The sequence below is a fragment of the Fukomys damarensis genome, unplaced genomic scaffold (genome assembly GCF_012274545.1).
Source record: "Fukomys damarensis isolate Sample0158 unplaced genomic scaffold, DMR_v1.0_HiC HiC_scaffold_12, whole genome shotgun sequence".
Classification (NCBI taxonomy): domain Eukaryota; kingdom Metazoa; phylum Chordata; class Mammalia; order Rodentia; family Bathyergidae; genus Fukomys; species Fukomys damarensis.
In genome coordinates, this window is record NW_022900924.1 from 12,000,562 (window position 1) to 12,016,849 (window position 16,288).

Genomic DNA, 16,288 nt, shown 5'->3' on the forward strand with positions numbered 1-16,288 from the left:
GCCAGAGGGGAAGGGGCTGGGGATCAAGCATAGTCCCTGAGGCCATGCCCCCACTACCCACTCCCTTCAGCTAGACCCCACCCCCTAGGTTTCCATCACCTTCCAGTAATACCGCCGAACTATAACTGTATTCATCAATAGATTATATCCACTGATGAAATTAGAGCCCTGGTGAGCCAGTCATTTCTCGAATGCCCTACCCCTGCACACTGCTGTATGGGGGACCGACCCTTCAACACTTGAGGTTCCGGTGGACATAGCGTACCCAAACCCTAGCAGTCACTGTAACATTGGAATGAGATCACACATGAATAGCCTTTAATTCAGTCCTTGGGACTTGGTCTGTGCTTGCAATCAAAGTAGCAATGATAGAAGCTGTTGTTGGAATTGTTATTAATATCATGATTAAACCTCATGTTTGGTAAAATGAGAAGGCTTTAAGATGTCCATGCTTTCTGCTTAAGATTCTGGAGGCGCCCTAGCTTAGTTTCAGATCAGAGTTAATCAGCACCTGGCTGGAATCTGTTTGTAGTATTTCCTGCTCATCTGCGTCTCAGTATGAAGAATCCTATTGGAAATCAAAGAACTGCATCTTCTAATTATCTGTTTGCAAGGAAAATGGTCAGGAAAAAAATAAATTCAAATGGAATCCTAGAAACTCTGATATTTTTACTTCAGGGGCCGAATTATTTCAGTAGCTGAACTTGATCTTGCTTTCCTAGAGCTTCTGCAGGGAGCTGGGTAGGAAATAACGTCTTGTTTTTGCTTTAACCCGTGGTAGGACGGGCTTTGCAGAGGGGCCAAGGGCGGGAGGCAAAGCCCCTCCACTACCTTCTCTTTACCTACAAGCTCCTGGGGCCTCTCATTCCCCCTGAAATGGGACACTAATGCTGGGTCTCATTCTGTGCACGTCTGGATATATCTCCTTTTCTCCCATTTCTGTCCCCCTTTCAGAGCCAAGAAGAAGAGCAAACCCTTGAACCTCAAGATCCACAGCAGCGTGGGCAGCTGCGAGAACATCCCTTCCCAGCAGCGCTCGCCGCTCCTGTCCGAGCGCTCCCTGCGCTCCTTCTTCGTGGGACACGCGCCTTTTCTGCCCTCCACCCCGCCCGTCCACAGCGAGGCCAACTTCTCCGCAAGTAAGTCGCTGCCCCTGGGCCACCCTGGGAGGGGCAGTGGCTGCCAAGTCCCCTCCCCAGCACCACCGCTGCCTGTGCCGGGTGCAAAGTCCCGTCTTTATCTTACTGTCGGAGAAATGTTCCCCAATTCGGACATGGTTTGAAAGCGGGTATAATTGACACTCAGGAGGTTGAGGGCTGTTATCCTTAGCCCCCAGGTCCTGCTCTTTGGCCCTCAGGTGTGCGGGAATGACGGAAGCAAACAAGCTCGCCTGAGGAACTAAAGGAAACATCGCCCTTCCCTCTCCCTCCTCCCCACTGACTTGCACTTGCTCAGTTATGGGATTTTTTTTTTTTTCCTAGGCCACTGCGGATGAAGCGTCTGTTTTAAAATTTTGTGTTTTCTCTTCACTTGGGTCAACACATCTAACCTTTACATCTCAAAGATGTATTCGGGTTCAAACCGGGCTGAGCGTGGCCCGGGGTGGTTTATATTCTGCTCTCACGAATTTCTGCCAGAGACAGAGTAGTTATTACAGAGCGGAAATGGAAGTTTCTGGTGATCAAGGGCTGATGTTTCATTTCAAGGCTGTTAATCTTCTCTGCCCAGAGGCCCGTTTTACTTAACTCGTACAGATGCAGTCAGAGGGGAGCTCCCTGAATGAGTCCCTCAGTCCACCCGCCAAGACAGTGACTTTACTGATTGGTTGCTCAGGCAAAGCGAGGAGGCCACTGTACCCCTTCCCCTTAATACAGCCACAGGCTGCCTGTGTTGTGTTGCTGCTCTGATAAATGGGAAGAAATGCTCACAGAGCAAGAATACCTGCTAATCGCCCGTGTGCACAACTGCTCTTAGTCCTTGCACCTGTCCCCTGGGCAGATAAACTAGTCCCGTTGTACAGATGAGGAGACCGAGGCTTGGGGACAGCAGAGAACTCACCCAGAGTCACAGGGCTTTTGAGTAGTGGAGCCAAGATTTGAGTCTGGTTCTTTCTAATGGAGAGCCGGCAAGCTTAGCCTTTAGGCAAGATTTGATAGCAAACATTTCTCCAGGAGCCACCAAGAATGCCTTTATCTAAATGTGAGAGTTATCGGTTGCTTTACCTGAGTGTTCTGAAGTATTTCTCAGGGAGGCCACAGACCATTGTGAATGGGACGAAACCTGTGAATTCCCTCCCTGGGAAAAGGCACATGTAGCACCCTGCAGCTAGATGGGTAGGCTGGGCCTGAAAGCTGAACGTGGTTCAGTTCATAGATGTGCATGGGGCGTGCGCTGCAGGAGTCAGCTGAGGGTCTGGGCCAGAAGAACCCACATAGACGTCATTGAGGAGAAGATCCAGAGCCTGGCCTGTCTTCCTGCCCGGAGTACACAGGCCCTGACTCAAGCGATCTAAAATAGCATACATGACACACATGTCAACAGCAGAAGGCCAATTTATTAATTTGTCAAGGGAAATCACAGAAATAGCAGAGATGCCCCATGAGGTGGGCCTGTGTAGGATCAGAGCATGGCTGGGTGGTGAGGACAAACAGAGCAGGAATGATGACAGATCACAGGTGTGTGTGGTGGCAGCCGTGAGATCAGTGCTGAGGGCAGGAGCGTGGGCCCTGAAGGAAGATGTCTGGGTTCAAACCTCATTCTGCTACTTTTTCCAGCTATGTGTCTCTGACCTCATATGAGTCAAAAACCTCTCTGAGCCCCAATTTCCTCATCTGTAAAATGAGGATAATCATAGAGTCCTCATTATATCAGTCAGCTTTCTCATCATTTGGACCAAATAGCTGGCCTAAACAGCTTCAAAGAGGAGAGTTTTATTTTGGCTCATTTTCAGAAGTTTTTGTCCATGGTCATCTGGCTCCAAGGCAGAAACATCTTGGTGGAATCGGGATCTGGCTGAAGAAAGCTGCTCCACCCATGGCCTCCAGGAAGCAGACAGTAGGGAAAGAAGCCAGAGAGGAAGGCTGTGACCGTAACCCACCCAGACAAACCCAGAAGTGTGCTCTACTGATCATTTCCTAGGTGTCTTTCCTGCCAGTCAAGTTGACAATCAAGATTAACCCTCACACAACCAGATACATAGTTGGGAGGATCAGGTGAGCTAGGCATGGCAGGTTCAGTACAGCCTGACACAAGACACATTTGTTAAGATACAAGTGTTTAATAAATGGTAGCTGTACTACATTATTTATTAGCTCACTTTCCCTGCTAATATTTACCAGCTCTGGTGCCATGATTAATTTTGAGCTACTGGGGCTCAGTGCCTTGCAGTTCACCCCATCTCTTGACTCTTCCCCGTGGCCTAAGTGTGTGTGGAATTTACCTTGGCATGGTGCTGGGTGGCTGCCTCCAGTAGCCATCTGTTTTCAGGCACCACTGTCCTAGGAGTGAATGTTGCCCTGGTCTCCTCAGGAGAAGTTGATCCCCGCTCTGCACTTTAGTAGTTTTGGCCAAAGACATCTCCTGTCTTCTTTAAACAAACAAACAAACATCAGACTGTACATTTTGGTCCCCTTCCCTATCAAAGTTTTTTTGCTGAGGGGCAGGGGTTGCATCCTCGACAACTTTTCTGCCCCTGCCTTCTCTCCAGCTGAGAGAAGGGCTTGTCTGGTGGCCGGGGGGCAGGAGCAAAGCCCTTCATTAGAAGCCAGATTCCAGCATGGAGGAGCCCTGTAAGCACAATCATCTCTGTGCGCAAAGAGATCTCCCAGAAAGAGCTCTGATCCCCCAGAAAAGAACAAGATAGCAATGGGCTCTCTGTGGGAGAATGAGCATGTAACGCAAGTATTAGCTGGTACCCATGGGCCAATTCCACTTCCATCGCTCCAAAAGAACATCAGGAATGAGACAGCCTGTTTCTTCTCTGTGTTGGAATCTCGTGCTGCCGACGGCCTGTATGACCCTGGTCTCTGCCTGGCTTGTCAGCTGCATCGTCACAGTTCAGACTCACAGCAGTCGGAGGCAGGTGTCATTATTCCTATTTTAAAGTTCAGGAAACCGAGCCTCAGAGAGTGTGGTTTTGTGTGTGAGCTTTCGAATCCATATCCACCTGTGTTCCATCTCAGCCGTGCAGCAAGCTTCTCTATCTGGGTCCCGGTTTCCACAACTGTGTAGTAAGACTCCGTGCCATAGCTGAGATACTCTGTGATTCCAAGGCCCACTCCCTGAACTTTTCCTAGGAAAATCTTTGACTCACTTAAGAAAGCTGGCTTTGGAAAGAACACACCTGCTAGATGTTGGCTGCTCCTAGATTGTCCTAATTCCCAGTCCTCTGCCACTGCAAAGTTAAGAAAACTCCCTTAACTTTGGGGCCACAGTGCCAGCCTCCTTTCTGCTGTCCTAGCCCAAGAGCTCCTGGGGCTGTTTCCTTACCAGGCTGTGTCTGTCTGTCCACTTGTTACCATCAGCTCTGACTCTGATCTGCACTAGCAGGAGTGGTGATGTCAACTTGTTAGCCCCAATGGTGATGTCAGGAGGCAGCACCAGGCACCTCTGGCCATATAATGGCCAAGCCTCAGGGAGCCCAGCTACCTCCTGTGAACCTCAAGGAAGACTTTATCTCTTTGGGGCTTACCCTACCTCCGTGATCCCAGGTTGACAAATAGGGGAAGGGTGGTGAGTGACAGGAGCCTCTGCTGATGGGGGAATCATGGCTCCCCAAGTATCATAACCCTTCACATTCATGGACTCAGTAGGTTATGGACAATACCAGATATCAGACTCTGCTGTTCAACATGGAAGACTCACAAATGACCCTGCTTCCTGAGAAATAGAGAGCAATTAACTTATCTCTTCAACCTTGCTTAAGACAGTTACTCCTTGACTTGTGATGGGGTTATAGCCCCCATAAACCCATCAAAAGTTGAAGTTACCACACGTAAAAATGCTTTGAATACATCAAGCCTACTGGACATCCCAGATTAGACTCACCTATTGTACACATGCTTGGAAATTTGGCATTAGCCTACAGGTGGGCAAAACCATCGAGCACAACGTTTATTTTATAATACTGTTGAGTACTCCGTGTCACCTAGTGAATAATATAGTAAGAATGAAAAGCAGAATGGCTATAGAAGCACGCAACTATAAAGTCAAGAGAGTCAAATCAGGAACTGTCAGAAATCAGGGACTTCAGAATTTATCCTGGGATGCTTTGGGGTACACTGTGCTGTTTAGCTGGGGTCTGGCTAGGTGTCCTCTACCTGTGTACTTGCATGGACACTTGTGGGAGCAAGCGCGACCTCTACAAGGTGAAGTCACGAGCTGTGAACATGTGGCTCTTTTTAGGGTCTCTCTGGTCCCAGCTGACAGAGGTGAAGCTGGCTTTGAGAACCCTAAAAAAGCTGCTTCAGAATGAAAAAAAAATGTCACCTAGATGGAATCATTATCTGTCATCATTCATTACTGGCTTCTGGAAGTGACTCCTCCAGTCTCTAGCAACTAAATGGATGCAGAAAAAGCAATAAGTGCTGCATTGGGCAAATCACTTAACCCCCCCTGAGTCTGCCTTCTGCCCCACAAAGATGTAGTGGGGATAAAAATGAGGAATGCACGTAAATTTCCAGCCCAGAGGCTGGAGCTTAGAGCGGTGGGTCTCAATAAAGGGTGGTTTGGGGGCTATTGTTGTATGTTATGAGATGGAGTAGCTTGTAACAATGCTGAAAATGATAATAATAGCCATTGGTATTTATTGTGTGCTGACAATGTTTCAGGCATCGTACAAAGCAATTTCCTTTTATGATTTCATTTATGCTTAACAATCCTCTGTACCTTCAGTACTATTATCTCCATTTTACAGATGAGGAAATTGGGGTTGGGAGAGTTGAAGTAAGTGCCTCCAGGTCCCAAGGTCAGGAAAGAAGTGAAGTGTGGATTCCTTCTCAACCCGTTGTTAAATAATGCTGGACTGCAAAATGGCAAATTGTATTCATCTTGGTTGTCAAGGAGAGACTCGAACTTGCTCAAGTTTCCTGTGCTGTTTGGGGGACCCTGTCATGGGTGACAGCCTTGCTTGAAAGGCTGCCTCCTTGTTAACATGCTGCGCTCGCTTAGCCGGCAGACCCTGCGCTGGCTTACCATTTGTGAGCCTGTCTGGGCTCTGTTGTTAATATTCTAGGCATCCATGGTCCCAGATGGTGGCCATTCCTGTGGGGCCCAGGCAGCTGCACAAAGTGACCAGAATGCAAGCCACTGGCAGCGCCTGTGGCTCATTCATGCTGGACATCATCGGTTGTTGATGAGGAATGAAGTAGCACTTTTACCACCTGCAGCACTCTGGATGTTTCTTTGTTAGCTGCCCGTGGGGACTCAGCTTTTCAGGGCAGTAGCCGTCAAGGGAAACAAGTTACTGAATGGGTCTGGGGCTTTCCTATCTTGGTCAGAAGGCACCAGAGTTGCATCTGAGGTCCCAGTCTTAGGAAATACTGTTCTTCATGAGGCACGGTGAAAGATGGTACGCCTCGTCTTGACCGGGTCTCACCAGGCTCTCGAAGCAAGTCCTGTTCTTGATCCCTGAGACGAGGCAGGGAGAGCTGACCCTCCGCTGAGCCCCTGTCCTCATGTGTACCTGGAGGCTGAGTCAGAAGCCTGATTCCTTGCTGGAGGCAGCAGCAGGTAGCAATAAAGAGTGATGAAGCTGAACAGTGGCCTCTGCTCCCAAGGAGACGGCCGCTGGGAGGGTGATAAAAAGAGGCTCCGGATGGGGCTGATTATATAATGGGGTTTAATGAGGCTTGAGGCCAAGGTTCATTACCTGCCAGAAGAGGGGGAGGAGAAGCGCGAATCCTGACAGAAGTTTGCTCCTTCAACCGCAGTCTCGTCTCAGAATCGGGAGAGATTTAGAGGAGTCTGGGTCTGACCTGGCTTTAGTGCTGCAAATCCGAGGGGAAAACATGAATCCCACAGCAGTGACCCGAGGGATCTTAGTCTGCAAGAGTCAGCAATCAGGAGTGCTGGCACTGGTGCTGGCACCTCCTCCCTCCCCATACACCCAGCAGATGCAGGAGGTCCCTGTGTTGTCTGGCATCCTGACCCTATTTTTTAAAAAAAATTTTTTTTTGGTACTGGGGTTCCAACTTAGAACCTTTTGCTTATGAGGCAGGCACAGTGCCTCTGAGGTAAATCCCTGGCCCATGATCCTATTTTAGAAACCCAGTCTCTAGCAGGTTTCTGCCACATACTGACCACTGTTCCACTACAGGAAGTCCTGGCTGGATACCTCGAGGGCATTAAAATGCATACCCACCTGGAAGAGGACAGTTTAGGGAACTCCCTTATGGAAAGCACAGTCCCTAGCACCAGCTACCCACCCACCCCCATCCTTCTTGTCAGATGTGACCACTTGTTCTTCTCTATCTCCAGTTATTTTGATGGTCACCTCCACAATTTAAGTGAGATTTTGCCAGGGATTCTTACAGGCATAGCACCAGCAGCCACATCTATAAGCTTGTTAGAAATGCAGAGTCTCACTCTCCTGCCTGACCCAAGACTTCCTCAGTTGGGAGCTCAGGGAAAGGGCCCAGCAAGTATAGTTTTTACAAGACCTTCCCAAAGTTTTCTGGAAACTGGCATCTCAAAATCACTGGGCTGTATGACAGGGAAGGTTTAGCTTTTTACATTGAAATATGGTCAGCACTGCATATCGCTGGGTTCCACATCTGTGCACTCAACCAGGGTAACTTTAAAAACTTCATCTGTACCGAACCTGTATTGACTTTTTCTTGTTGTTATTCTCTAAATATTACAGTGTCACAACTATTTACACAGCATGTGTATTACATTAGGTGTTATGAGTCATCTAAGGAGGGTTTAAAGTATACAGGAGGATGTGCAGAGGTTCTGTGTAAATACTGTGCCATTTTCTAGCAAGAACTTGAGTATCCACAGATTCTGGTATCTACTGTGGCCCTGGAACCCATCTCTTATAGATACCAAGGGGAAACTGTAATTTCAGATTGACAGGGAAATTTGTAAGAATAATACCAAAGGATATGTAGCCCCCTTTACTCAGATTCATCAGGAAATGTAAGATGCTTCCCTTACACTAGCTTTCTCTCTGTGTGTCTCTCTCCCTCCCTCTTTCTCTTTCCCTCTGTCCCACATTTTGTGAACCCACTGGAGACTACAGTGCATCCTCCCTGACATTGTTGCCCAACCACACAGTGTTCCAAAATTCAGTAAACTTACCATTGGGCCAGTACTTCTGTCTAATCACATTCCAGTTACTTATAGCAATTTCTCTTTGCTTCTGGTACAGGATTTCGTCCAGGATCACGTATTGCATTGAGCTGTTGGGTTAAAGTAGAAGTCAGCGAGCCTTTGCTGTTTGTCTCTTTGACATTCCTTGAAGAGTGGGGGAAGGGCAGCTAACGTATAGGCTTTCTCTCAGCCTGAGTCTGTCTGAGGTTTCCCCAAGCTGGGGCTCGGGCTGTACGGTTTGGCAGGGGTGTATGCATGCGTGGCATTGTGTCTTGGAGACCCCACGATGGAGGAGCAGGTCATCCGGGACCTTGCTGTGTGCTGTCCTATTTGTGGCTATGTAGGTCGCCAGTAACCTGGTCACGCCCTTCTCTGTGGTGGGAGGGAAGTTATTCCCAACTTAACTTGCTCTCATGGTACAAGAAGCTAACACAAAGCGGTGAATTTTAGATGGGGGCACTTGGTGTCAGGATGCACATGTCACTTGTCATTTGGTTGGAGATGTGTCTGTGTTTCTCAAGGAGTTTCAGCCTCTGTATTGTGGGTTTATGTCCACCCATTTAATGAGACACGCGTGGCCTTTTAGGGGAATTGTGACCCTCTCCCCACCCCCCGCCCAGCAAAGATATGTCTAGCCTAGCGCTCAGTCCCTGTGAATGTGCCTTTGTTTGGAAGTAAAATCTTTGCTGGTGCGATCAAGTTAAGATGAGGCCGCTAAGGAGGGCTCTAGCCCAGTGTGACTAATGTCCTTACAAGAAGGGACGCCGCCCTTGAAGATGGAGCCAGGGACTGAAGTGCGGCCACAAGCCTGGGACACTAAGGGTGGCCGCAGCCACCACTAGAAGCTGGGAGAGAGAGAGAGAGGCAGGGAATACATTCTGCCTGGACATCCAGAAGGAGCCAGCCTCACTTTTAACGTCAAGGGCCACCTTGATATTGGCCTTGGGGCCTTCAGAACAGTGGGTGGATAGATGTTTCTTGTTTGAAGCTACCCGTTTGTGGTCGTTTCAGCTGGCCGAGGAAACCAATGCAGGGGTCCGCATTTTCTGAACAAGAATTAAAAAAAAAGGTGGCACCAGAGCCAACCAGAACATAATGAGAACTCGGGACACGCGCAGGGTTGCGGGGTGAATGGAAATACTCACCGGAACAGGGTTACTTATGGGGTCCTGAAAAGTAATGAGAGTCACTGTCCAGCCCAGCAGATGTGACCACACATAGAGCAGTCAGCTCCGGGCTGTCAGGTGTTTTGATTTTTCACAAGTTGGAGATCTTGACAGAAACTCTCCCAATTTTAAAATCTTAGCAACCAATGACAATTTTGTTTATTTATTAATTGATTGAATGATTCTGGGGATAGAACTCAGGGCCTCACTCATACTGTGTAAGGGCTCCACCCCTAAGCTACCTCCCTTGCCCACCCAAGATAGATCTCTTAATACTCTGCAAGCCAGTATTTAAGTCTATAGTTTTTTTTTTTTTCAGTTTTAATTGAACCTGGGCTTCCACTTTTTAATTTCTTTCCAAGAAATTAAAGAAAGAGTCCAACTCTCACTTTACAGATGGGGATACCGAGGCTGAGAGGAAAAGGGCCTTGCCCAGGAATGTAGGGCTGGGATTTGAACCCTAGGCTTCTGAAACCCAAAAGTGGCTCACTCCTCTGCCAAGACAATTGCAAAATGGCGGCCTCTGCTGATATTGAAGGTGCTTATTAGCAAAATGGCGGAAGTTCATAGAAAGGGAGCACTGCATTTGCTTAGAAGGTGGTACGGTTCAGGGTTTGCAGGGCTGATATGTGTGGGTGTGAGGTCTGTATGTTCTGTGCGAGGCCAGGCCTGGTTGTTGTCATTAACTTCCTCTTCGTTTGGCTGCCTGCACATTTTTCAATTCTAGCCTTCATACAAACATTTTGGGCTCAGCATGCGACAGACAACCTCAGACCTTTTGTTATGACTGTTCCTACCAGGAATCGCAGTAGCTAAAATTGATTGGTAAGTGGTTGGTGCTAGGGGGAAGGGGGGGACTGTTGTCACTGTCTTTGCCTCCCACCCCCAGGTGAGGAATTTTCAGACTCAATTATTTCCTAACAGCAAAATTTGATCCTACTATGGAACTATACAGTGTGTAATGGGATCTTATGTTCTTTACACAAGCCACCCCTGCCTCCCCATTCTGTGGACCAACAAACTGATATCGCAAGAGGGGAGGCCGATGGCTGAAGTTCCAACTACAAACCACGGTGCCTTCAGACTCCAAGTTAGGTATGCACTTTCTGTGCGTAACTGAAACCCCTTTTCCCACAAGAGAGTAGGTTGGAGGTGATGGTGGGTTGTTTTAATCAAAATCACTCACCTTCCCCGAAACACCTAGTCCTCTTCTTACAGCCCCATCCTGCCCATCCTCCAAGTTGAGTGAGTAGATATCTAGGTAGAAAATTTGGCCCTTCCTTTCTGTGAAGCATCATTTCCAAGTCTTGTTGGCTTCACTTTCTAAACTAGGGGTTGACAGCATTTTTCTATAAAGGGCTAGAGAGTAAATATTTTCAGTTTTTTGCAGGCCATCTGGTCCCCATCACAAATTACTCAGCTCCATCTTTTTAATACGAGACATCTATAGACAAAACCAAAACAAGTAGGTGTGGCTGTCATTCATTACCTAACATCGCTAAGCCTCAGTTTCCCCACCTTAAACATGGGTATACAATATCTTTCTCATGGTATGGTTATTAGGTTGTGACAAGAGGATGCTGAGCACTGTGCCTGGTGTGGAGGGAGCATTGCCTGAGTATTGCGCTGTCGATGCTATTGTATGGAGTTCTGGGTTCAGAACAGCTGTGGCCTTCATTGGTTTCTTTAGGATATCGCCCTGCCCTCACCATGCAAAAGTGCAGCAATCAGCACTGATTGAATTTCTGACGTGCAAAGCATGACTCAGAGTGTCCTACAGGAGTCACGTGTATGCTTGAGGCCCTGACCTGGAAGAATTTGTGGTCTGGCTGGTTGGAAGCCATATAGGAAAAAGGCAAACCTTCTGGTTGGGCCTTGGGAGATCTGTGTTTTCCTCCCAGGGCTGCTACCCCAGCTCTGTGCTCTTGTTGGATCGTTCAACAGTGCAGAGGCCTGGATTCTTCACCTGGCTGATTGACCTCTCAGTGACATCAGCCTAACACACAGGACTGTGACTGTTGAAGTGTGTGTGATCACCATTTAGAAAGTACAAACTTTTCATATGGACTAGATGTCATTATTCCTGCAAAAGTAGCAAACAGGCAAGGTCGACATTTACCTGTTATGCATCGATAGTGCCACTCAGTCTGATTAACTGGGGCATGCATTTTGCCTGCTGGGTGTGCATGCTGATTGGTAGGTTTGTGTTCTGATTGGCTGAGCAAGTGTTCCAGTTGGTTGGACTTGTATTCTAATTGGCTGAGCATATTTCCTGATTGGCTTGCTGTGTGTTGTGATTGGCTAGATGTGTTTCTGGTTAGCCAGTGCCCATCCCATAATGGTTGTTAAATATTTTTCATAACAACCTTAAACAAAAGCATCTTCCTCACTTAGCACAAGAAAATCCCTGTGGTGCAGTTTCCTGATGGATAAAATGGGTATAGCAAAACCTTCATAGAGTTATTGTCGAGATCAAGAATTACTGGATTAAGATACCAGATTGTGTGTTCTGCAGAGGTGATGTCTTGTGTGTCTTGTTCACTACTGACCTGGTACATCATAGGTCCTGAATGAGCAGGCTTTGAATCAATACATAAAACCCCAATACCTTACACTAGAGCCATAGCTACTCAGTACATCCTGAACGAGAACCATAGGAAGCATCAGGGATGAAGGGAATACTTGGAGCCATGGAAAAGGGAAGGGTGAGGATTTGGAAAATTAAAGAGTACCTACTCCTTTTAAAGAAGACAGCCACCACTTGGTCCCAGCCAATTGTTGCTCTATGGGAAAGGGACAAGGTGTCACCAGATTATCCAGCTTTTCTAAGAGAAACCAGACAGCTGGATTTCTGTGGCTAATCCCACAACATTTGGCACAATGTTGGCAATGTTTTAAAATGTTTTTAAAACCCATCACATTAAGCAATATGGGAGGAGCTGTCCTTTGCTGATTCTGATAACTGGAAGTTTCCAAAGAACTGAAGTCAGCCTTTTCCCCTATCCTTGGAATTGTCCCTGTAGCTCACCTGCTGATGTCCACCATCACTAACATGCCTCATTCTCCCCTCTGACCACCTGTGTGTTCCTAGGATATAGCTGTGATCATGTCTGTTTTCATTCTGGGCATTTTTACCCTTTTGCTTTTTGGATTTTGAGTGGAAAAAGCTTTCCTTTCCAATAACTGCTTCCTATGCCTCCGGTGGAGATGTCAAAGCCCTCACTTATGGAGTCACAAGCACCACATACTGGCTTCAGAAAATACAGGGGACTTTGATGGTCCATGGGCTGAAAGAAGCCTAGATAGTGAACAAAAGCTTCAGAGTTCCTGGCTGAATCAAGGGTCACCAAGACATGTTTTTTTTCTTATCCATCTTATAGCCCTGTTTTTCTCCTTGTGGGCTTTTCCCTCTTCTAGGGATTTTCCCCCTTCATAGTGGCCCTTAGATACCCCAAGCTTCCATCTTTGCAGCTCTAAGTGCATAAAAAAAAAGTCCCAGCAATAGCTCTTCTTAGACTGGTGGACACACATACGTTTTCCTGGACTTATCATTCTAGTTAATGGAATAAATTGTGTGGCCCCAGTCATTGGTTTACTCTTAAAGCATTGGAATGAGTCAGCCCCACTGAGCCAACTGAGCTGTAGTCAAGGAGGTTGAATTTCAAAGGATCACCAGGGCGATACTAACTGCCAGAATAGGGCTGCTAACCAGGCAACAGTAATTTCCCCCTCTCAAAGTCAACTGGCCTGTGGGTTGGGCACCTCTGATGCCTGCTCTCATTTACTTCTGTCCTCATAGAATAGCCAGAAAGAAACAGGAATGGCTGTTAATTCACAAAAGGAGCACAGACCAACTGCATGAGTATTTCCCTTTCCAGCTACTTTAGTGTCCACTTCCAGTGGGTGTCTCCCTTCACCTAGGGCTTTCAGCTGTCCATGAAACAAGAAGGGCCATCTGTCCTGGTGGCTTCTCACCTTAGCTGCACATTCACATAGCCTGGGGAACTTTAAAAAGTCTCAGTCGCAGGATGCACTTGTCCAGTGACAATCAGTGCTCCTGGAGGGCAGCACTCAGGCCTGAGTGCCTTTTAAACCTCTCTGGGGGTCACAGTGTGTGGCCAAAGTCAAGGCCCCTGACCCAGGTAGAGTCGCCAGCGGCATATTCAAGAGCCATCCTGGAGAGGTGAAAGTCAGCCCTTGTGGGATTTTCCGGATAACTCCAGTTTCCGTGTCAACACTGCACACTCTTTCTTCTCATATCAAAACTTATCCAAGCCCTAGAAATAAACAGAAGAGGGGTTCTGGATTGTGATGTTATTTACAGGTGCAGAGGCCCTGCTGGGGCCATAATTCACTGGTGACGCTGCTTACTAATGCACTGATGATCGTCAGTTTATCTGGTTGCCTGGCTGCAGCTGCCGCAGAACTGGCACCAGGACACCTGCTCAGCCCACCGAGGACGCTTTGCAAGGGCGGAGGAAGTGGGTGGGCAGGCAGGTGTGAACTAGACATGACTGTGGTTCCTGGGGTGGGTGGCTGCCAGGTCCGGCTATGTGGACAGGACTAAAGAGGAGACTTTGACAGCTTCCCAGAGTGTCTAGAACATCTGTCACCCCTTGCCTGGATCATTCATTCATTCATTCATTCAGCAGATACTCGTGGGGACCTACAAAGTCAGGTGCTATGTGGTCACATCAAGAATAAAATTGTTGGCCCCATACCTAAGATTGAGAGTGAGAGGAGACCTGGTTTTGTAGATTAGCTTCTCTCCTCTCTTCCATGCTTACTGAACCTCCGCTCTGAGGCTGGGCCTGGAGTCCTCTGTATATTAACAAACTCCCATCCCATTGGGACACAGAGTCAAGTCTGGAGAGGAGAGCCATGTGTTTTCGCCAGCTGCCAGATACCTGAAGAAATACGGACAGTGTAGTGAGTGTAGCCACAAAATCTGTTAGCGAACTTAATAGGCAGCTCTTTTGTTTGTGATCATGTCACACATACCTTTTGGCATGAAAATTCCTTTTAAAAAATGAAATGATGGTAATTGTGAACGGTAATGATTTTTATTTATTCCCTTTCTAATTACAAGCAGGTCCCTATTTGTTGATTTTACTGGGTCATAAAATTGAAGCCAGGAACTGTCTCAACCCTTTTTCTGGAGCTATGACACAATACCCAAAACTGGGTAATTAATAAAGAAAAGAGTTGTCTTTAGCCACAGTTCTGGAGGCTGAAAGTCCAAGAGTATGGTGCCTACAGGGGCCTTGCGCTGCTTCAACTCATGACTGAAAGTACAAGAGCAAGCGGGTGCATATAGAAGGGAGAAGCAGGAACTGAGCTTACACCATACCCAGTGTATTCCCACCAGAAACATCAATTATTCATGACGGCTCTGCTATGCCATACTGGGACTGGTGTCTTAAAGGAGGGGGGAGTTTGAACGTGGAGGAATCCAGGGAGGATGTCAGGTGACGACACAGGCCGAGGTTGTGCTGTATGCCAAGGGAAACCAACGACAGAAGCTAGAGGAGGCGAGCAGGGCCGTGCTCATGGTATTAGAAGGAGCGTGATCCTGTTGTAGAAGAATAAAAACGCCTGGGCTCCAAATGTGAGAGGAGGCACTGCTATTGTTTTAAGCCATGCAGTGTGTGGTGCTCAGTTGGTGCAACCCCAGGAGGCTCACACCGTGTCTATACCAGCTACACCCCCAGCCCTGAGTTAAGTGCATATCCGTGCTAATGAGCCCGTCTCCTGGTGGCAGTCTAATCAGTTTGCGAGTAAAGTGGGAGCTTTGCGGAAGAGTGACATGCGCTCTCCTCAGCTATGAAACTGCTCATCAGCTGGGGCGTTCCAGCAATCGCCTCGCGGATGGCCCCCCAGTGACCATAAAGAGTCAAATGTGGCTTCCCAAATTGCCCCATGGCTCTCTGGGTAGCTGTTTGCCATGCAGGAGAGTCTGGGCTCACAGTCTGTGGGGGCTCTTGGATGAGGAGGGGGGTGGGAGCAATTAGTGACAGCGCCTGCTGTCCAACCTCAGTTTTGTGGGTCTGCAGTGCCGGCCCCACTGTGAGAACAGGCTCTTTGGACCAACCTTTTTGCCCAGTCCACAGGGCTTTATCTGAGATCCCTTTTCCTCTCTGTTGTAAGCGCATTTTCGGATGAGGTAATAAACTCAGGAAGGTACTTCTTGACTCAGAAAGGCCACCCATTGGTTGGCCTATGATGGAGTAAGTGTTGAGGGCCTTCCAAACCTCCAGGTGTGTGTGTGTGGGGTTGCTACCTCCTGTTGTGCAGTGTTGGGTGGGTGAGTTGACTTCTCTGAGACTCAGTTTCCCCATATGGAAGCGAAGAGTTGTCGACTTCCCATACAGCAGAAAGACAAAGATGAAACTTGAGAAGGCTTTGGGGAGGGTCCCTAGGGAGTCCAGGCTGGCAGGGGCCCCAATCTGTTTGGGGTTTGTGGTAGGAAGCATCCGTTGATCATACTGGTATTGAATGACAAATCTTGCTGGAGCACCTCTTCCTTAAAACATTTTAAACATTACATTCTAAACAGCATGACTACATACATACATGTATGTGTATGCACTTATATGCACAGATTTCTAAGAATATGTGTACACTTTAAAGAAGAAGAAAGTGCAGGGATGGCCCAGGATGATGCCAAGACTAGTAACTTGCCTTGGGCACAAAATTTAAGAGGTGCCTAGGGCCGGGGATTTAGCTCAGTGGTTCTAGTGCCTGCCTTGCAAGTGCAAGGGCCTGAGTTCGATCCCCAGTACCAAAAAAAAAAAAAAAAAAAAAGGGGC

The 16,288-nt window shown here is 47.8% G+C and overlaps 1 protein-coding gene across 3 annotated transcripts in view; it reads left to right on the plus strand.

The window, feature by feature from the left end:
• Nucleotides 1-16,288, plus strand: part of Ksr2 (kinase suppressor of ras 2) — a 392,217-nt gene that overhangs the window by 224,139 nt on the left and 151,790 nt on the right. For all 3 annotated transcript variants that reach the window (XM_010604091.1, XM_010604094.1, XM_010604092.1), the window contains exon 5: nt 955-1,139. In XM_010604091.1, coding sequence (XP_010602393.1) covers nt 955-1,139 — 185 coding nt within the window. The remainder of the gene's footprint in view (nt 1-954; nt 1,140-16,288) is intronic.